We start from the raw sequence: 23,014 nt of genomic DNA on the forward strand, positions 1-23,014 counted from the left end.
CAGCCAAAAAATAAAAGGCAGTAAAAGTTTAACATTCAGTCTCTAAGATAAAAATGGAGTTGAGATCTCCTGGAACAGTGACCCACTTCAAGAAACCAGAGTCTCTTCCAGTTGGCAGTACTGATGATCCTACCTTTCCATCCTCTATGCCATATTATACTACACTGTCTCTGAGTATTTGTGTGCACTTCTTAAGTCCCTGCCCATACCAACCCTCTACCAAAACATTTCTTACTGGAAGAACTGCTTTGCTATCCATCATAGTGTCTCACACACTTTTCAGGAATGTACTCTATAGAAATCAGGGCACATATAAATATCAGGCCTTTATGAGAGACCACCATTTGTTTGAATTGCCCTACTGGCACCATAAACAGAAGCCGACTTTCTCAAATACATGTGCACTATGCACAGAAAATGAGAATGCAGTCAAACTCAAAAGCCCACAAACACTAGCTGTGTTCTGGGGGGCATCAGGCAAAGCACTGCCAGTCGGTTGAGGGGGTGATTGTCCCACTCTGCTCTGCACTGGGGCGGCCTCACCTTGAAAACTGTGTGCAGTTTTGGGCACTACAATATAAAACAGGCATTAAGCTCTTAGAGGGTGCCCAAAGGAGGGCAACGAAGATGGTGAAGGGCCTTGAGGGGAAGCCATATGATGAAGGGGCTGAGGTCACTTGGTCTGTTCTGGCTGGAGAAGAGGAGACTGAGGGCAAACCTCATTACTACAACTTCCTCTAGAGCAGAAGTGGAAGGGCAGGCACTGATCTATTCTGTCTGGTGACCAGTGACAGGACTTGAGAGAATAACATCAAGCTATGGCAGGGGAGGTTTAGGCTGGATATTAGGAAAAGGTTTTCCATCCAGAGGGTGGCTGGGCACTGGAACAGGCTCCCCATGGATGTGGTCACAGCACCAAGCCTCCCTTGAGTTCAAGAAGTGTTTGGACAAAGCACTCAGGAACATGGTGTGGTTCTTGGGGTTGTCCTGTGCAGGGTCAGGAGGTGGGCTTCCACAATCCTTGAGCATGATCTTTGTGGGTCCCTTCCAATTCAGGATAGTCTATGATTCTATGACTATGGGAGTCAGAGTCAGATTGCTTGCTCTGGAATATAAGACTTCACTTGAAATACCTTCAAAATTAAATGCTGCACCTATGCTTACTATATTCACATCAGTGTACATATGACAATATTTTCATACATATTTAACATTATCAGAAACCATGCTTGCTGCTGAAATGATATACTCTTCCTTATCCTTTCATGATATATACACTTGCACAGTTGCTCTGTAACCTAAATCCCTTTCCACCAGCCAACCTTTTGGAAAGGTATATTAATTAGGATCATTGCACTGTAGGCTGCATATGAGAGCAGAAAAGCAGCCAAAGGTATTAAATGCACCATTCTGGTCGCCGGGGCAAGAAAAGACCAAAGCTGCAAGTAACTTCATCAAACTGATATAGATGAAAATGCTGCCACCTTAACCGACCACTGGGAGAAGAAAACAAAGCACAAAGACAGCAAGTAAGTGCTGCCCAGTCTACAGCCAGACAAGAAGTAGATTATTTTCATTGGTTTTGATCCCTGGACTCATCTAAGTGTCTTGGATCTAGGAGCTGCACAATAGAGACCAGCACATCTGGAAAGCAAATTGGGACAGAAGAATAGCAACATCATGAGGAGTCAAAAGAGGAAAGGGGGCACTGCTGTCGATTATGAGTTCCAAATTAATGGAAAAACCCAGGCTTTATCAGGTTCTCATTTTTCAAACATGAGGTTTTTCTATTTTTGTTTTAGCACATTGTGGAGAAAAAGAAATGGAAGAATATCCTACAGGCAAGACAGTGAAGTCTGCACTGTATGAAATGGATTACATTTAGGGTTAAATGGGCCTTCATACATTATTTAAACCAACTAAGTACATTCATGGTAAGTTTCAAGACCTAAGTTAAACTGCATAAAAATCTTTTAATCTGCAAGCCTCACATCCCTAGCACAGACTTTCATATGCATTCCTCATAGCTTTTTGCTTAGACACATCCATAATGCTCTCTTTGTCTTGATCCTGACAGTACAGACATCCTGTCATTAGCAAGTAGAACCTTTTATTGACCATTTTACAGACAGACACACTTGTATGTAGAAGTAAACCTCAAGTTAAATAAGCAGTAACACAGTACCTTCTACAGCATGCTAAGTCAACAGAGCAACAAATATGGGTCACATAAAATGTAGAGTCACTGAAAATTGTTATTTTAATACTGCTGACTTACAGCCACCCCCTTTCAGATACCTGATAAACATGAGCAAGACATTGATTTTTACCTTTTTATTTTAGACTTCCCCTAGAGATACAATGAAAATACCACTTCATTTACCATCACTCTTTTGCACTGACTGCATGTATCAGTTAAACAACATAGAAAAGAAGCTACAAATACCTTGTTTCTGGAAGTTATAATTTGCTTTATAACAATTCTGTCTGCTAACACCAGCACCTTTGTGACAGAAGAAAGTAACAATCTTGCAGCTTTTACCACACCCGTTTTGTCTGTAAAGATTGTTATGTGGCTATCAGATTCCGGATGATCCAAGTTTGCCACATCTGTAAGCTGTGCAATTGTTTCACCTAGAGGAAAAAAAAATAAATTAATTTTTCATACTTAGAAAACAGATATCGGGCCATTAAGCATTCTTAACTTTTACCTTTGAGGGATGAAACAATTTCAGAGCTACCTACAACTTTTTTATTTCACTTCACTTCCTTTTACTGACTGCTGGTGGCACCCTCTCCATATTTAAATTTGGGCTACTACTCAGTACTATCCTATTCTTCCATCTGTAACATACACCAATTTTTTTACAGTAGTCTACAGATATTTGAGTGGGGGGTGGAGTTGGGGAGTGTGGAGGGAGAAATTAATGGGAGATTTTTTTTTGATTTTAATAGCAAAAGTCAAATCAGTGTCCACACTTGCAGCATCAACCCACTTGAAAGAGTGGAATGCAGCACGGAAGGAAGAACTACAAATTCCCCCTCACTTTCCAAATTTCAGTTAGCATTCCCATAATTTATAGATTTCCTATTCCTGTAGAAGTCTTCAGGCATGAATAATAAAGAGATACCAATAACTTTATAAATTATAACTAAAGCATTATAGTGAGACTACTGCACTTTTTATTCAAAGGAGAGACACTAAACAGTATGCTGACACAGAGAGGAGACAAAAAAAAGACAAAAATGCACTGATTTTCAGTTCATCATTATCTTCTAATTCAAGCTTGCATTTAGTTAAATAGCTAGTAGGCTTAACTGACCACTTTTATTTCTTATGCAGTCAAAAATTCTACATCCAGTGCAGCCAATGGATCTGCTTATCTGAGAAAAATCACAGACCTTATCCAATTAAATCTTCTGGAGTACACTAGATAATAGTGCAACAGAGGAAAGACAGGATAGCTTCCTATTCCATTATCACAGAAGGGCTGCTGGGAGAATGAACTCAGGCAAGCTCTCAGACATGTTTCTGGTTAGCATGCAAGACAAGATGATCAACCTACAACTGACCTATAGATCATCCTTGAATATAAAATCTGGGACATTTGAAAAAGTTCCCTAAGACTCATCTTCAAAACCTCAGCTCAGGTAATTCACCTAAGCAGACAAAATATTCCAAAAGCCTGATAAAGCCACTGTTCCTATATGAAAAACCCGAGGGTGCATTATTCTGGTACTCCACAAATACCACACACAAATACTATAGAACAAGGCCTGACAGTCCTTCAAACCACAGAGCTCCACAGCGTTCATGTACAGACTTCTCTCCTCTGATAATTGTAATCCCTTGGGTTCTTAAGTTGCCTAAATAGGTACTGCATTATGGCAAGAAACTTCCAATACTTTTGCCAGGACCAGGCCAGGTCATAACAGATATGCTCAAAATAATCAGAGTGTCACTCTAGCGTAAGTATGCAAACATGATAAACAGAGTACAGTCTGAGATGGTGATTTCCCCAGCTGAAGGGCCTAAAAATGAGCCAGAAGAATTATAAAAGTACAGCTACTATTCTAACACCAAGGGCAGCCAGATACACTAACAGTGAAGCTGTAGGACAAGTCTCCAGTCAGGCAGTGAGACCATTTAACAGCAAAACACACTTGGCCATTGCCTTCTCCACGGTCTGATTCATTTCAGTTCATGCCAATGTCTCCTTGTTCACCTTTGTCAAGAAATTAATTCCAATCTCTTCCTTCGACTTCAAAATATATGTGACAACACAAAATGCTGTAGAAACACAGAGTGAACCAAGAAAGGATGCACAACATCATTATCCCATTTCTTATGCTGTGGGATTCATCTTCTTGAAGATGAGTCAAGTCATAGGTGAAGCATCTACTCATACGAAAACTTATCAGAGAACGTGAAAGACCTGCAACATCTGCCTGCCAAAAGCTGCAGACAGCCCCAGAAACTCGAGACTTCTGATAATAGAACAAAGGCTTCCTCCTCTACCTGTAGGTTGCAATTAGAGGAACATGAATTAAGCCCTGGTAGTAAGCCACAAGGAGTAAAACCTGTTATGGTAAAGAGACAGAGTTAGGGAAGCCATCTGGGTATACACAAGTCCATAAAACACATCTGAGCATGTTGAAGAAGCAGTTCACTATCCCTGTAATTCTCCTATCATGACTGAAAGATTGTGACAATTGGGAGAGATTTCCAATGACAGAAAGACAACTACCACATCCATCTTCAAGAAGGGTTACAAGAAAAATTCAGGCAATTATGGGCTAATCAGCCTCACATCAGCCTCCAGGATTATTACTAAAATAATACTGGAAGCCATTACCACAGGAAGGAGAAAAAGGCAATCAGGAAGAGACAGCACAGACCTGCAAGGGTCAATAGTCCCTTATTGATCTGAATGCCTTCTATGATGAGATGGCACCAATTTTAAAAAAAGAAAGCCATGAATGCTGTGCATCTCAACTTCAGCAAGGCCTCTGATGTGATCTCCCATAATGTCCTTATAACTTCATCATGAGATACAGATTGAATAAGTGAAAAATGGTGGGTAGAAAATGAACCTGACTGTTGGGCTCAGGGATGGTGATAACTGGTACAAAGTCCAATGGGCAGTCAATTTTCAGTAGTGTCTCTCTGGGAATGATACGAAACATCAAAACTGTTCCCAGGATGATGGGCCAGCACGTTCAACAGGTTTGTGAATAATACCAAAATAGGGGAGTGCCTGATACTGTGGAGGGCAGATCTCCATTCTTGAAGTTAAAATGTCCCTTACAACCTCAGTTATTCTGTGATTTAATTTATTCATCTTAAATTGCCATTTTTCAGTCTTCTTAATTTAGTCCTCTCTGTACTAAAAGAGAAGGCAAAAATAGAGAGCTATTTATTGCTTTAATTTTACTCCACGTCTTCCTCTAGGGCTATGTAGTCAACTGGCAGAGAATACTGGAAATGTTATGACACTAACTTATTCCTGACATGTGCTTTCTCTTTTAAATTAACCAGTCTATCCTAGTTTTAGAGGGAGGAAAAAAAAAGATTAAAAAATCACAGATGGGCATCTAAAATGCACTTCTTTTGAGTTATGTTCCACTACTATACTGTCACTGTAAACACTGACACAGTGCAAGACTAATGTTAGGCAAAATCTGCTACATGACCCTCTGCAGTGTTTTATGATTCTATTTTGAGTCAATCAAATTACAAGGTTTATTACAAGGAAATAGTCATAACAAGTCTGAAACACTTCAGATCACTGATTACACCCTTCACAAGAGGCAGATACAACATCTGTCATCCTTCAAAGCCTCTGCAGGATATGCAATTGATTTAAAGACTCCCTACTTTTCTTAGCAACTGAGATGCTTAATGTTCTAAATCCTTTAGTGTTGAAATCTATCTTCTATGCCTAACAAAATGTCCCTTTAATTTCCGAGGCACAATCTAATTTATCAGCTAAAAAGAATAATTAACAGCTCTACAACATACTCTGCCCTCAACAGCAAGGGCTTTCTGCTGCCTATGCCTCCAGAACATAGGACTCTTTTATACACGTCAATATCCTTGGCTATAACTGTTCAGGAATTTTTTTTTTACTTGCTTGGAAACACCAAAGTTATTAAAAACAGCACTTGAGCAACCATGTTCAGAATTTGAATTCAGAGGACATTTATCCATAAGAATTTATCTGCACAAAGGACTGTTTTACCTTGTCCAACACTGAGCAGCCCACAGAGATAATACTGGCACAAAAAACCCCCATCAAACAAAAAAAAAACCAAAAAAAAGCAGCAAACATGTTTGCTACACTGAATTTCCCATATAAGTTTTCAGTTAGCTCTCAAATGCAAAGCTCACAGAGAAAAACTGGCCCATGCCAAGGTAAATGTGAGGTTTGACAGAAATGTAAACAATCTGTATCTTCAGTCCTCTAGACTGAGGCACATTATTGCGTAACAGGAAATAAAACTTACAATGTAAAAAACTATAGCCTTTTGTTGACATAAAATACCGCAGACTATTTTTAGATTCTGAGATCCTCCTGGATACACTGATAGGAAGAAAAAACACTTTGCCACAGCATAAATGGCAAGTCAAGAAACAGATTCAGACTGCACTGCTCTTCTAGCAGCTGAGATTATCGATGTGAACTTTTGCAATTTTGGCTTGTCAGCATTTTACTTGGATCTCTGAAGAGAAAACACATGCTTCACATAACAACTGGAATGTTTTTAAATTAGGACATTTCTGTTTGCAGCCAAGTTTACTGGAGCGACTAGGAGTTTTCAGTCTAAAGTTTATCCAGAATAGTCCTTCAAATCACAAGAACAATCATTAATTGCCAGCATGTTTCTAGACATTGTGACTCATTGTTGAGGGATTTTCAGAGGATTTCTTATAGTACCATGCCCAATTTCCAAGCTTTTTTTTTTTTCTTTCAATCACAAATAATAGTATGACCTGCATCCCCAAAGTCTGAGGGCAGTACAGTGAATCAGCAAGAAATACAACAGTTAGGACAGCAAAAGACAGGTTTTTCAGGATTATGAGGTTATTTAAAAGCTAAAAAACGAACACCCACCCACAAGTCCACTATTTAACTTAACAGAATGGTTTTAAGTACAGTAACCCCTGTCTTGGAGTAGAGCACTGCTCCTTTCTGCAGTCATCGAGACATTAGCATTGAAAGGTCATTTATCTGCCTCCACATTCAGAAGCTCAAGATTGTCTCCCTGAAGCCACAGTAAGCAGGACGTCTATCATACACTTGTAGCCACATCCACCTGCTCTAACTGGGAAAGCTTCAAATAGAATTTCCTGTGATCCAAAGGTATTTGAAAGAAAAACCAAAACCTCACCTCGCTAACAACAAAAGGAACATTCTACTAGAGTAGTCTTGAAGGCTGCACTGGAGATCTAAGATTTACTGAGAGCCACTGAAATATCATGCAAATTAGTACTTAGGAAACTGGTTTCTAGCATGGCACTGACATTCTCTTACGTTATCAGAGAACATAACCCCCTATTTGCCTAGACAGAGGCTTCTGTGAAAAGGAGGGTGACAGCAGGCAACTCAGTTATCCCTACTTCACATTCAATTCACACACATAGCAAGTTTGCAACAAAACTTGAATCCAGCAAAAAGGCAAACACAATATGATTTTCATTCTACTGTGGGGAGTCATCAGATGACTGATGTGAGTCATCTTACTGAGTCCTGATGAAATATGGGTTGACACTGACCTTCATTCAGACGTTCAGATTTAGAATGCAGTGACCTCAATAGCATAACACCCAATTTTAAATACTCCACTGTTTTAGCTTGGTAGCAATAAACTCTAAAGTTGTATTCTCAACACTCTGCTCTTTGTCTTTAATAACATCATAAAACAAAGAGCAGTCAGGTAATTCCTTGTGGCAAATGATCCTATAAAAATCAGAGCCAACACACAATTTTATTCCCTGTTCATAAGATGACAGTAATTTAAGTAAGTGACAAAATCAGGTAACAGATCAGGCATTGAATGAACCAGCAGAAGAGGGTGAAGCAATTAAATAATAAAGTTCTTACGTTATTCCTGACACTAAAAATAGTGTGCCAAAAATGGCACTAGTACAATTTTATGAGTAACTACATACCTGCTCTCCTTGCCTCAATGCAAGCAACACTCATTTCCTCTTTCAATTCATGGTTTTCGTTGGCTATGGCTTCACCCACTGTAACAAATCTTCCAACTGCCAGGTTAACTGCTTGGCCCACTCGCTGAATTGCTTGCAGAGTCTTGTCTGAACGCTTTGGTTTATCCTTATGATTAATAAGAGTAGTTATCTGCAAACAAGAAGAGTTATTTATTAGAAAATTTTAACTTCAGCATTAAAGGCAAGTTTTGAACTGAACTCCGTAATTGATTTTTAGCATACTTCGGTAAGAACATTTAGCGTTGAGTCATGAGGTATCATTTAACTTCTCAGAGAATAAAAAAGAAGGTTGCTCATCTGCTGTGATCTCAGTTTATCTCAAATGAACTGAAGAATTTTTACTTTCTTCCCTCCTGTTTGCAGTAATAAAATAAGCTCCCTTGGGTCTGAACAGCCTTTCACACTACAGACACGGCCCTTTCCCCATTAAAATATCCACCGTACTTGTAACTTGAACTCAATTGCACGTGTTTCTAGAATTTAGAAAAAGACTGACATTTAGATGAAAATTATCAGTAAAACAATTTGCGAGGACATTCCTATTCTGAACTCCTGGCTTAGCTTTTCTGCCCACTACATCATGTTATACATTCCATCTTGGATCACACGGACCAGAGATCAGCTGCACCTTGGCTGCAGGAGACTGAAGATTTATCCAAAACACCAAACATGAGGAAACAAACAAAGAGATCCTTTCCCCTCACAGAGGAGAAAGGCAGGAATGCAGATGCAGATTTTCAACCAAGGCATTAAGTAAATGTGAGAACACTATACAATCCTGCCCCTCAGAAATACCTAAACAAAAACTGCATTACAAACATGAGCTTTACGGTTTTGGTGTGACAACTGTTCTCTTGTGAGAAGCAGGACAAAAGTTAAACTCTGTAGTTTCAAACATCCTAAATCACCATAAAAGCCCAACAAAGAGAGTCCTGCCTGTCCTTGCCTTCCACTGTCATGTTTGCAATTAATTTATCTGATGTGGGTTAAACCTGAGTTGTGGAGAACGTGATGCTTGTTAATTTAGTTTTTCCCACAATCAGATTTCCAGTCCACTTCACTGCATAGCTCTATGAATACTTCAGGTGGCAAAAGGGAAAAGGTACAGACTGGAGGAAGATGGGCAGAAGTGCTCCTTTCAGCAGCAGTGTGGTTTTAAAATGCCCACAGAACTCTACTGTAAGCCACATTCCCAGGCACTCAAGGATGTTTGCTGAGAGAATCTCAGAAATACATGAATTACTTAAGTGTCTGAACACCTCAGCTACATCAGCTTAATCACAAATGTCTTTGCCGCTCCTCAAAAAAAAAAAAACAACCAACCATCATTCACTCATACATTCTCCCACTAGTCAAGACTATGGTTGGAGAAGAGCATACAAGCTGTACCTGTAATGCTCACATGAGATCCAAACACATAGTAGGAAGCAGTGTAGGAACAGTTCTGCTTCATGATGTGACCAGTGACCAAGGCTTACCCTTCAGGTGTCACTGAGTTGTCTTTCTGGGGGGAAAAAAAAGGTGTTTTTTAATACCTTTCTGAGGCTACTTTTGAAGGCCAAGAGTTGGTTCAGCCAAGTGTCCCCAGTATTAAACTCTTTGCAAAGGAACATGTCAATACTTCATAGAGTGCTTTGCACACTGAAGGAGAGAGGGTGGAAAAAAAGAACAGTGCTGTCCTATGGAAGAACTGCTATGAGAATGGAAAAGTACTTTGTCCTTGTACAAAATATCAGTACAGAAATGCTTAGTCTGTCCACTGCCGCTTTATATATGCCCTATTTTTCCAACTTGTACCTAAGCTACAAGGTCTAAAGGAAAACCACTTACTGTAATTCATACAACAAATCTGTCGGTGTAAGAGTCCCCCTGTAAGAAGTCATCAAATTTCAACCCCAAAGCCTATGAACTCCAGGTGCCCTTCCAGTGAAAAGTTCTTCTTATGATGAAAACAGAGTCTTATTACTTTTATTACTATTGTTTACTGAGCAAATAATTTAGGTTCATTTGAGGGGAGGAATGACATTCCTCAAAACACACAATTACCACAACTTCAGTGGAAATTCAGATCAATATGAAATTGATAATACAACCAGCTGCACTATGTGGCTCTCCATTGCATTGTAGATGCTTCAGGTATATTAAATTAACAAACAGTCAAAATCTAACAATCCCAGCTGGTGAATTCTTGATTAGGTATGACCAGCAAGCCTACTGAGAGCATTGGTCTAAAAGTTGAGCAAAACCAATTTCATAGAGGGTCACAACTTTCTTTCCTCAACTGCTTTTTAAGCAAACAGCAACCCAATACTGGGTTAATACTACAGTCATAGAGTTACTGACTTCTCATAAGTGTATACAAAATAACACTGGCCTAAGACAAACTGTAAATTTACATACTGGCTGCAAGTTTACCTCCCACAGCATTTTACGCCAGTAAAAGTTTAAACATGTTCTGCATAACCCTGACAAAAATGCATATGCAAATCACACTGCAGAGTGAAAGGAATCCCACTGTCTCTTACAAATCACCAAGGGCATTTATTTTAATTCCTATGTGACTGCAGAGGTATGCAAATAACAAAAATCATGAAGATGTCACAGCTTAAACTGCTTTATTAAAATCTTACAAAACACTTCCAGAAACATGAGTGCCTTTTTGCATTTCTATTATTCCTTTACCACCCTCTTCAGAGGGCATCCTCAGTTTTGCAGGAGAAAAAACAAACGCATACCCTCCCCCCACCCCCCACCTTCCCATAAGGTTAAGCAAGAATCAGGAGCTGTTTTGACAGGTCTGTCACCAGTGTCATGTTAACCTCATGAAGTTCAGCGAGGCCAAATGCATGGTCCTGCACTGGGGCTGAGACAATCCCCAGTATCAATGCAGGCTGGATTAATGGATTGAGAACAATCCCAGGAAATGACTGGGGTATTGGTGCTTGAAATACTGGATGTGAGCTGACATGTGCTCGCAGCCCACGAGCCAACTGCATCCTGGGCTGCATCAGAAAACGTGTGGCCTGCAGGTCAAGGGACTGATGCTCCTCCTCTCCTTCACTCTGGTGAGACCTCACCTGGAGTGCTGCATCCAGCTCTGAGGCCCCCAGCATAAGAAGGAGCTGGACCTGATGAAGTGAGTCTAGAGGAAGGCAGTGAAGATGATCAAGAGTGACAGAACACCTCTCCTATGAAGACAGGCTGAGCGAGCTGGGGTCGTTCAGCCTGGAAAAGGTCCAGGGAGACCTTACAGTGCCCTTTCAGTACATAAAGGAGGCTTAGAATAACAACGAAGAAAGACTTTTTACCAAGGCCTATAGTGACAGTAGAAAGGTCAATGGTTTTATATTAAAAGAGGGTGGGTTTACATTGGACTTAAAGGAAATTTTTTACCACAGAAGTTGTGAGGCACTGAAACAGGTTCCCTGACTTGTGAATGCCCACCACCGTAAGAGTTCAAGGCTACATGCTTTGAACAATCTGGGGCTTTGATGAGGCTTTGAGCAACCTAGCCTAGTGGAAGGTATCCCTACTCATGGCTGGGGGGGTGGAACTAGATAGTCTTGAAGGGTCCCTTTTAACCCAAACCAGTCTGTGATTCTATGACCTACTTTAGACACTCAGTGGAGTAGCTTGTACACGCAAATTAAACTCAGCTTGGATGCCTATGGTTATACACAGCAGCTGAGCCTTTGCAAATACCTCCTGGAATAATGAATTATTAGATGGATAATATAATTTCTTCTCTGACTGGCTAACTTAGGGCCACTATAGTAACTACCATGGAGGGAAGTTTGTTGAGCTCTTTTTTTTTTTTTTCAGAAAAGTCAAAAACTATGGATTGCCAGTTAAAAACAAGCATGGTGAAAAAAACTAAAACAGAAGTTTGTCAAGAAGTTTGAAACATATCACAACAAACAGGTTCATGTAACACCAATTTCAGGTGTCATCAACATTATGTAGCAAATGCAGACTGTACTGATAATAGATTTGCATAGGATGTTTGCTATAAAACAGTAACAAACAGTCCTGAAAAAGGAATAGGTAGGTCATGATGAAAGAAAGAGAAAGATATAAAATATAGATCAGCTAAAGCAAAAAGGGCTGGTTTTGGTTCTAGAATCATGAGTTAGACATAAACCAAATGTAAAATGCTTAATAACGTCAAAGGCACAAGAAAAGCTATTCAGACACAGATGGGCTTCTCATAACCTGCCACCTGCAGAAAACATTGCTATACAAACAAGGAGAATGTGCAATTCTGAGAAGTATCTTATTCTTTCTATCATGAAGTGTGAAGAGTGACAGGTGTATTTCTAGCTTTGTCCTCCATTTCAAATAAAGTTTTGTAAAAGCAGAGGCAACAGCAACTGCAGTTTCAGATTCTTTTCAAGACCTTATCAGGCAGGTAATTAACAATCAGTTAAAAAGCTAACAAACAAGCTCTTAATTGAGCAAGGAGAGGAATTTCACTAGCATGTTAAGTGACAAACTGAATGAACCTGAGATGCTAATAAGCAGCACAAAGATTATTTAGCAGTTCAGACCATAGTAAAAAAAAATAAAAAATAAAATCCCTAGGCAGCGAAACTGAAGGGTTGTTGGGTAGAGGCACACAATACTACTCTTGCCTCAGGACAAAATACAGCAATGAGCATTAAAAGGCAAATAAGCTAGGCTTCTACAATGAAGGATAAACAAAGTTTTTGCTCCTGACTTATAAACATTTAAAACAAGGATAAATTAGACAGGTTAAATGGAGAAAAGCAAAGACCCACAAGAAACCTAACAAGGAACTTTCTCCCCAACAATCATCTACCTCCAAAGAAACCCTAACAACCTATAAAAAAGTGAACTAGTAAAATGTGCAGCATTTAAGTTATTTCAGATTACAAGAAATTGCTTTTCCCCAGCAGCCCATCCAGTTGCAACCTGACCAGAACTGTTGTTGTTGCTGTACTTCTTTCATTTTTTTTTTTTACATTAAGGAAACCACTTCAAGTCCCAGAACATCATCTAAGCCCTCCTTTAAGCTTAGCACCTCCCAAATATTTAATCTGTTGTATTCTGATCATGTATTACCCAGTGACCAATGTCTGTGGTATTTGGACAGGAGTTAACTGATGAAAAAATTACCTGCAAGTCTCTTTGAACAGGAGTAATACGTTACATGCTGTTTACTTAAGGATTTACTGATCAGGTCCCAGAAAGGAAACAGTCCTTTTGATGGTAGTCACCCTCTGTTTAATGTGAGCTCTTACACTGCTGCCATGGAATGCTTATCCGAGATTCGAGACAATCAGTTTAAGGAGTGTGCAGTCTCAAGAAATTGGCAGTTACAATCTTTTGTCACTTTTTACAAGAAGCCACAGAAAAATAACGGCCTTTTCCCAAGAACTTTACCAAAACTAACACATACAGTCACAATGTATCACGATATACTTCATCTTAAAGGAAACAAGTTCAGTTGCGGCAGTTTTTGAGCAGCTTTTGAGCAGCAAAGAATTTTCGGATCTCTTTGAGGGCCTTCAGATACTGACATTGAAGTCGTTATACGCTCATGCACAGGAAGCATCATGACAGCACGCTTAGCTAAAAATATTCTAATGTCTATTTATTGTCAGTGTAATTAAGTCTTGCATGACAGAATTAAGTGATACTTAAGAGACTGGGTTTCAGGAAGTATTTATAGACATCTATAAATAAAACCAGAGGAAATGTAGCTATTTCACAGCCACTGCTACAAACATAAGAGTTAAACTAAGAAGCTGCGTTGGAAGATACCCTATCCATCTCCTTCCCTAGGGAAGTGCCCGCATTGTACAAAGGATAATTTAGACTCTAAGGAGCAGTATTTGTTACTACCTCTTATGTAGTGGGTTGATCCTGTGTGACTGCCAGGTGCCCACCAAAGTCACTCTATCACTCCCCTCCTCAGCTGCACAGGAAAATAAAATGAAAGGCTTGTGGGCTGAGGTAAGGACAGGAAGAGATCGATCACCAGTTACCCTCATAGGCAAAAAACAGCCTCTCTTGGGGATATTAATTGAATTTATTACCAATCAAATCAGAATAGGATAATGAGAAGTAAAACAAATCTTAAGAACACCTTCCCCCCACCCCTCCCTCCTTCCCAGGTTTAACTTCATTCCCAGTTCTCTACCCACTCTCCCCCAGCAGTGAAGGGAGATGGGGAATGCAGGTTTTAGTCAGTTCATCAAACATTGTTTCTGTTGCTGCTTCCTCCTCAGAAAGATGTCTCCTCCCCCTGCTCCAGCGTGAGGTCTCTCCCACGGGAGACAATCCTCCATGAACTTCTCCAACATGAATCCTTCCCACAGGTTACAGTTCTTCACAAACTGCTCCAGCATGGATCCCTCCCACTGCTGCAGTCCTTCAGGAACTGACTGCTCCAGCATAAGTGCCTGGTAGTGTCATGCCATTGAACCTGCTCCTTTCTCCATATGCTCCTTTGGGCATCCACCTGCTCCAGTGTGGGGTCCTCCATGGGCTGCAGGGGCACAGCTGCCTCACCACGGTCTTCACCATGGGCTGCAGGGGAATCTCTGCTCCAATGCCTGGAGCACCTACTCCCCTGGCTTGTTTGCTGACCTTGGCATCTATGGAGCTGTTTGTCTCACATATTCTCACGCCTCCCTTATCTGGCTGCAACTACTTCTGCATAGGTGTTTTTTTCCCCTTCTTAAGTAAATTATCACAGAGACACTACTACCGTTGCTGATGGGCTGGGCCTTGGTCAGTGGCAGGTCCATCTTGGGAACAGCTGGCATTTTCTGTCAGTCGTAGAGGAAGCTTTTGGCAGCTCCTTGGAGAAGCCATCCCTGTAGCATCCCCTGTCATCAGAACTTTGTCACAAAAGCCCAATACACTCACATTAATCAGCTTTCCTGCTAGAAAAAACCCAAGATGTTATCTCTATGCCTGAGGATTAACAGCCTTAGAGTAACAGCTCCTATTTTCATTTTGTGTATTCTCTGCTTTCTACCTTCCATTAACTTCACAATAGTAGAAAATTCCTTTCTGAAAAAAAATGTAATATCTAGAATGGAAAGCTTTTGCTAAGAAAATGCAGTAGCACTATATACTTGGGAAGAATCACAGAATCAATCAGATTGAAAAAGACATTTGAGATCGTTGAGCCCAATCTATGATTGAATACCACCATGTCAACTGGACCATGGCACTAAGGGCCATGTCCAGTCTTTCCTTAAACACCTCTAGGGATGGTGATCCCACCATCTCCCTGGGCAGTCCACTCCAGTATCTACTCACCCTTTCTGTTAAGAAATTATTCCTAATGTCCAATCTAACCTTCCCTGGCACATCTTAGGACTATGTCTTCTTGTCCTGTCACTACTTGTCAGGGAGAAGAGAGCAACCCCCTCCTTGCTATGACCTCCTTTCAGGTAGTTTCTACAATGGAAGAGTGCTGTATGGTAGATTTGGTTGCATTTGATAGAGCATTTAAAAATCTTGGTCAAAAAGCCTTTCCCACACAGCCTGCGCTTTCATTAGTTCATCTTGAGACTGAAGGCAGAAGTGAACTTGTAATATTAAAATTTAAGTACTGTCTTTCATTAGCTTTTGCATACTACTTAAGGACAACCAGGTCTTCAGACTCATTAGCCTGAGAGCAGCACATCTTGTTCCAAAATCCACACCTGCTACAGAACATAGCCATGCATGCGAGAGAGCAGAGAGGCAGCAGCTGGCATTTGACATCCTGTCCATAAGGGCTACAAGCAGAACTGTCACACAGACTTCTCATCACAAGACGAGCCTCAGGGATCTTGAGAAGTGAACAAGGACTACCTGCTTACCTGTCCTAGAAATCAGAAGTCTGTTAAGATTAGATGCCTGTCCAGGCATTAGTAGAAAATGCCTTTTTTTCCCCATTATTTCCATTATTTCCATTATTTCAAGTAATAAAATACATTTTAGAAATTTAGTTAATGTTTTCAGTTTTTAGAATTGGAAAGCTTTATCTCTTTTCATTTTGTAGAAAAATTGCACAAATAAACTTTGTAGAAACTCAGTTTTTAAAGTTTAAGAAGGTTGGAAAAGACTAAACAAAATAGAATTATCTGCATTAATTACTAATGCACTAGTTAACTGTAAGAACCCATACTGGATGTATCCTGAAAACATTATTTGAGACAGCTGCCACTGCTTTATGAACAACTGAATATGTTATTATTCAAAGGGGCAACCAAACTCTTCTTGCAGAAGTCACACAGTCCTCAACTCATTATTCAGGACCCTGAGTCAACACTTGCATATAAAACCAGCTTCCAACAAGTGGTGTGATCCAGCTACCCTCTGTTTATGTGTTTTCCTCCTAGTGCCTATGCACTGGTGGCTAGAAGGGCAGTACAAATATGCTGCATGTCCAAGACTCCTGAGTACTGTTAGAATTGTTGCATTGAGACTATTGTAGTTGTACCCTTACCTGAAGGCTCTTTAGAATACCTTCTCATTGCTTTTATACACATCTTTCATAAAAGCCTTCAGGGAAGCAAATTAAATAAACAACTTTAACAACCTGTAAGCTGGTTCACTTATCTGTGGGCAAACGCTGACACGCTTAGCGGAGCCTCAGGCTAACTTTCACATGCAGTGTCTAACAAGCTGGTAAGCCACCTCTGAAAAGGTGAAGGAACAATCCAGGACCTGCAGTGACAAGTAGAAGCTGTCAAGCAACACAAGAGCAGCGCTACCAAATCAGATCCGGTATCTGGTATGCCTGACCTAATATTTTTTATCTGATGGCAACCAACTTATCTACTTGCCTAAAAAAATTGTGAGAGTGAAACAAGCAAATGTGACACCAGCCATAATGCAGTTGTAACCAGAATTTCTGGTGAACTGCAAATTGTGCATTTAATTTTAAAACACTACAACATTTAATTATGTACTTCTCACAAGCACAACAGCTTCAACAAATGGAAATATCATCTGGAAAGTGTGAAAACAGTCCTGTTTATCTCCTTTAAAACCCACTCTTTTTAAAGTTCTTCAGGAAGGAGAAGAGCACACAACTTCAAATTGAAATACACACCTCAGACTATTAGTACCATCACTATGTACTTGTTAGACATTCTTGGAATTTTTAAGAGATCAAAAGAAAGGACTCACAGCAAGAGTGTACTATAGTAGTGAATACCCTTTCTTTGTGCTGAATGCATTCCTAGAAAACGAAGGGCCTTTAAATTTCAAGATCCAAACTGCACCACTGAGAAAATGATTATCCAAAATGTGATACAGATGAACTTGTTCAAATGAGGCGTAGTATTTTGATGACACCAATTTATTTCCTTGAGTGTGGGTTATCTTAGGTTTGGGGATTTGAGTGACTTTTTTTGTTTGTTTGTTTGGAGTTTTGTTTATTTGTTAGTTTTGTTTGTTTGGGGTTTTGATTTGTTTTGGGGTGTTCTTTTCTCAAAGCAATGAAAACTGGAAACTTTAGGAACTTCTTTTCTTCATTGGGATTAAATTATTTCCAATTCTTTCTTTTTGCAAGTTTTTGTGAAAAGGAACTTGGGAGAAATAAAAATCAAGAACAAACCCCCCCCTCCCCCCCCCCCGAAAAGGAATGATCGCAGCTCTCAATATTCTTGCAGCCTTCTTAGATATTATGTGGAAGACTGAATTATTTTAGCAATGTTACTGAAGTAACACTACTGAAGAGAAGAAATATGCTTTCTTTTTAATGTTAACTTTTCACAGACTCCTTAAAATCAGGAATCCCCACTGATCTGCAGAGGTGAAGCAGAAAAGTACCTGACCTGCACTGCTGCTATCCTCCCCTCTTTTTTCCACACATGGAAGATAAGAAAACGATCGCTGGAAAATGCTCAGTGAGGCTTGACCACTGATCAAAGCTACCTTGTTTACTCTTATTGCCGCATGCCTTCCAAGTCAGAGGAACTACTGCCCTATCTTCCCCTGCAAAAAGGTACCTTCAGAATGTCTATAGAAATTAGTGACCATTATAAAGACCGTAATTTTCAGACAATTCAAGATAAAGCTTTATTCTCTTTTTATACAGATGTATGGAATTTCACAGACTGAAATTTGTACACAAGTTGGCAAAAACAGCTTTTCAAACTGGAAGTCAATTTAACCTCTTCTGAATATATAATACACACATCAACCAGTACGTGGAACATCAGAAAACATGTGTTTACCTATCATAAAATGCACGCAGAAGTAAAATTGTTTAACTCAACTACTGCCTTGAAGTTTGCTGAAATGCACCACTACCTCACTAGAAAAGGTGAACATCAGCTAAATGACCAAATAATTGGGTTTTGAGGTGCACAAGGCAGTACATTTTCCTCCCGCTCCTGTTGCCCTCCAGTTCACTAACTTCTTACCCAAAAGGGTAGATTTCATAAACAAAGCTATTACCTTTTTTCATTCTGCATGTAGAAATCCTGGGCTTGATCAAGCCTAAGAAAACCCAACTCAGAGGGAAGTTCATTGTTTAAAGTGTACTTTTAAATGTGGTCAGAACAAATGCAGACATGTTTTCACCACCAGAGAGATGCATGTCTGAGAAATAACTCAATTTACTAACACGATCAGGTAACCTCAAAACCAGGGACTGGCAAATGCTAATTGTGGCTTTTCTCCCTAACTTACCTTTGTTAATGTACCGAACCATCTACTACTTGTGCAAACAATGCTCTGAGCTGCTTTTTCCAAAAAAAGCCACTGTTGTGGAACTAAAAATTCAGACATTGTAATAAAGAATGTAGCAGGGACAACATATTAGTATCACCAATTGAGAAGTCTTTCTATTCAAAAGAGGATCGGCTCCTGAAGATGCAGCAAAAGTTGCTTTTTAGTTCCATAAACAGGCAGCTTCCATGGCATGAATACCAGCCATTTAATCCACCTTGCATGGAATGTTGCCAGCCAGGAGGGTTCCTACAGCCTTTTTTCAGAGAAGGTTTCCTTAGCAGCACTTTGGCATACACTTCAATTCAGAGCAACACCTGGTATTCCATTTTGAAAAGCACATACTTGCTCTAGAGATTAATAGAGAACTACAGCGTGCTGTGGAAAAGGCTATGCAAATCCAACCGCTATGCACCTACAGGAGTGCAAAACAAAACCTTCATATAATCCAGGAACTATCACCTTATTTATGTTAAAGTGCCTGTATGCTTTTTTGATTGCTTCATTGAAGAGCTCAAGGACAACAAAAATTCATTCGGTTGGAAAATTTAAGAACATTTAAATGTAACATGGAGATACAATACAAAAATCTTTGATAACTAAAAGGGAGCGCTCCATACCCCAATCTAACTCCTACATGGTAAGCACTTCCGACACTGGACAGTATTACCCTTCTACTTCATTTTCACACCTCTGAATAAACAAACAAAAATAACCATCACAAAACCCATGTTTACAAAATTATGTTATTACAAAACAATTTTGCTTTATTGTTATTTGAAAATACAGGAGTTGCGTGGTTCTAAATGGTTATACTCATTCTGCTTAATGCAAACATGTTTCTCTAAGACAAAAGCAACGGCATAATTTTTTTATTTTTCCATATACATCTGAAAGAACTTTAGGCTTTGCTCCTACATTACTGCTATAACCAATGTTTAGGAGTTATCTTACCATTTGAGAATTCATCTTATGCATAAAGAAAAAAAAATCAAACATTCAGTATCCAAAGTAGATGAATTAGTAATAAGTTGGCACTAGAAACTATATCACTGATCACTGACATCATTAGCTTTAAACAAGGCTATTAATGGAGTGCAATATAACTCAGTGAGTAAAAAAAAAAAAAAAGAATTTAAGGAATTTAAGGTTCTAGCTAGCAAGGGTTACACTTTGTCAATGAATTAAGAAACATAAAATAAATCCATGCAGAAAGCCATAGGCTCATAGTATCATACAGCAGTTTTACTAAACTATAATCAGAGTTGTTTGCGATCATTAATTCATAAATCATCCTTTGGGGATTTCCCTACCTAATCTGTCTAAAACCATCTGTTAACAATGCTGAATAGCAAGAAAGCTGCTCTAATTCTTCTTGTGCAGGATCACAGAGAGGCAGTTTTGATTTAATAGTCATTCTAGTGGAGAACTACAAAAATTTGTTTAATCTGTAGAAAAGTCATTAATCAGATCTCAGAAGTATGAAAGGTAAGATTCCATTGAAAAAGAGCAATTGATTTTTAGTTATGTCAGTAAAAAGCATCTTCCTTCAGCTACTTGAAATGCTAGTCTGACTCATTTATGACATCAAAGACTAAGGTACAGAATTTTATAAAGCAATAGCTAAGCTTAACTTAAAGCCAATTTCACTGTCCAAGGGTTCACAGAAAAAGAAGTCTGAAACTACAGCTGTTTCATGACAGTGCTACTGCTCATGTGATAAAACGTTCAAGTGTAATTTTCTTCATAAAGCAGAATAACATTAGTGATAGTAATATCATTAATTATTAATGTAACAAAATTTTAACAGTATTTTAACTTACTTCTTTAGTCTATTCTGTGGTACTCCTGGCTTCCACAGTATACCTTAAAAACCACAACTGTACGTGACTGTATTTCTCTTTCACTTTTCATAACAATCTAACTCCAATGACTAAAAGCTGTCAATTCAAAACTATTCTCTGTAAAAAGAGAACTGCAACCACATCAGCCAAGAAATACAATTGATACTTTTACTGAAATAATCACCTTTTCTACCTCCAGATGACAATCTCCTAAGAGTAATTTTTCTGCATAAATCCAAGAGAAAGAATTAGGCTACTCTAGGGGCACAGAGCACCAAGTGTAGGCTGAGTACCAGCTGAGCTGCTACCAGAAAAAGAACCTGTATGGAGTGGAAGATGCTTAACACAAACCAGAAGCTCACAACTTAACCCAAAATACCTATGGAACTACAGGGAAAGGGACAGTGAGTTAGTGACTAATTGAAAGTAACAAGGTGCAACTCTGTGCCCAGGCAGCATACCATATGCTTCCAGACTCACAGCAGTCAGAGCGTAGGACTCTGCATCCACGGCAGTTTCACTGCAGTACAGGATGTAAACTAAGAAGAGTTTAGCAGGAGGCTTGCTTCGCTCTGTACAAGTTATAACGCAAGCTTCTACACCACAATTCATAATTTTATTACTCAACAGTGGTGCCAAGTTTCAAGTCTAAAGTGAGTACCAAGTTAATTTGCAGAGGAGAAAATTCTGGAAAACAGGGTAACTTCTCAAAGCTTGCAACTTACCAGGATTTTTGAAGAAACCAAAAAAACAAAGACTAGGTCCCAAGAAGCATTTTAAAAGGATTGCGCTCAGATTTTTTTTTTTCCCCCTCCTCAGGTGCACTGAGAAAAGCAATGAGTTCAAGACAAACATGGATCACACAACTTTTTCCAAAAAAGGATTTTCCCATCCATCAAGAAGAGCCATAAGGGGCAACACGTAAGCCCTGGCACCATACTGGAGCAGCAACAGCCAGCAGTGTAAGAACCCTTTAGCACCTTAGACATATGAAAGGGAAAGACCTGGAGGTACCAAAAACATGCCCAGTGAAACAAGGCAGCCAAGGGACTTGCTGGAACAAATCTGTCAGTGCATCTGCTGCATGGGGAATGCAAATAAGTTGAAATGGATCTGAGCTTGGACTGACTGCTGAAGTTGAGGAAGGGAAAGAGACTATGCATATTTCTTAATTTTATGGATGTTGTCCAGAGTATATGAGATGCTTCTATTTAGAAGAGTGCCACACATGTACAACCAAAACAAAATAAGCCTTGTGAAGCTCCTTTAACACATCCAGAGGAAATATTCTTCTGCAAGGGAGCATATTAAGGTCCACATCTACAGGTAACTGAAAATCTCAGTGTGAGTTGCTGTTTGGAGTTCTGCTGCTACTGGGTTACAACACGAGCAACCCAGTACTTTCCCATCACCTCAAAATCACAGAAGGGTCAGGTTGGGAGGGACCACAGTGGGTCATCAGGTCCAACCTCCCTGCTAAAGCAGGGTCATCCTAGAGCACACTGCACAGAATTGGGTCGTCAGTTCTTGAATATTTCCAGTGTAGAGGACTCCACAACCTCTCTGGGCAACTTGTTCCACCCACACAATAAAGAAGTTACTCCTCATATTCAGGTGGAACTTCCTGTGCATCAGTTTCTGCCTATTGCCTTTTGTCCTATTGCTTGCCACCACTGATAAGAAGAGCCTCGTTCTGTCTTCTTGGCACCCTCCTTTCAGATATTTATACACATTGATGAGGACCCCTCTCAGCTATCTCTTCTCAAGGTTGAACAGGACCAGTTCCCTCAGCCTGTCCTTGTACAAGAGATGCTTCAGTCCCTTAATCATCTTTACTGCAGTCCACTGCACCTGCACCAGGAGTCCCATGTCTCTCTTGTCCTGAGGAGCCCAGAACTGGACACAGCAATCCAGATGCGGCCTCACTATGGCTGAGTAGGAGGGGTAGGATCACCTCCCTCAATCTCCTGGCAGTGCTCTTCCTAGTCCACCCCAGGATACCACTGGCCTTCTTGGCCCCTAGGACACATTGCTGGTTCATGGACAGCTTGTTGTCCACCAGGACCCCTAGATCCTCCTCCACAGAGCTGCTTTCCTGCAGGTATGCCCCCAGCCTGTATGAGGTTATTTCCTCCCAGGTGCAGGACCCTGCATCTGCCTTTGCTGAATTTCAGAAGGTTCCTCTCTGCCCATCTCTCCAGCCTGTCAAGGTCCTTCTGAAGGGCTGCAGAGC

At 39.9% G+C, this 23,014-nt stretch overlaps 1 protein-coding gene across 1 annotated transcript in view; it reads right to left on the reverse strand.

Moving 5' to 3' along the window:
- The window catches only part of CTNNAL1 (catenin alpha like 1), a 58,390-nt gene that overhangs the window by 28,910 nt on the left and 6,466 nt on the right, over positions 1 to 23,014 (reverse strand). Inside the window, exons 2-3 of the mRNA XM_050306817.1 lie at positions 8,174 to 8,363; positions 2,447 to 2,634 (exon numbers count right to left, since the gene is read on the reverse strand). Of these exons, the coding sequence (XP_050162774.1) occupies positions 2,447 to 2,634; positions 8,174 to 8,363 (378 nt within the window). The remainder of the gene's footprint in view (positions 1 to 2,446; positions 2,635 to 8,173; positions 8,364 to 23,014) is intronic.

Source organism: Myiozetetes cayanensis, unplaced genomic scaffold (assembly GCF_022539395.1).
Source record: "Myiozetetes cayanensis isolate MyiCay16 unplaced genomic scaffold, myiCay2020 scf1, whole genome shotgun sequence".
NCBI lineage: Eukaryota > Metazoa > Chordata > Aves > Passeriformes > Tyrannidae > Myiozetetes > Myiozetetes cayanensis.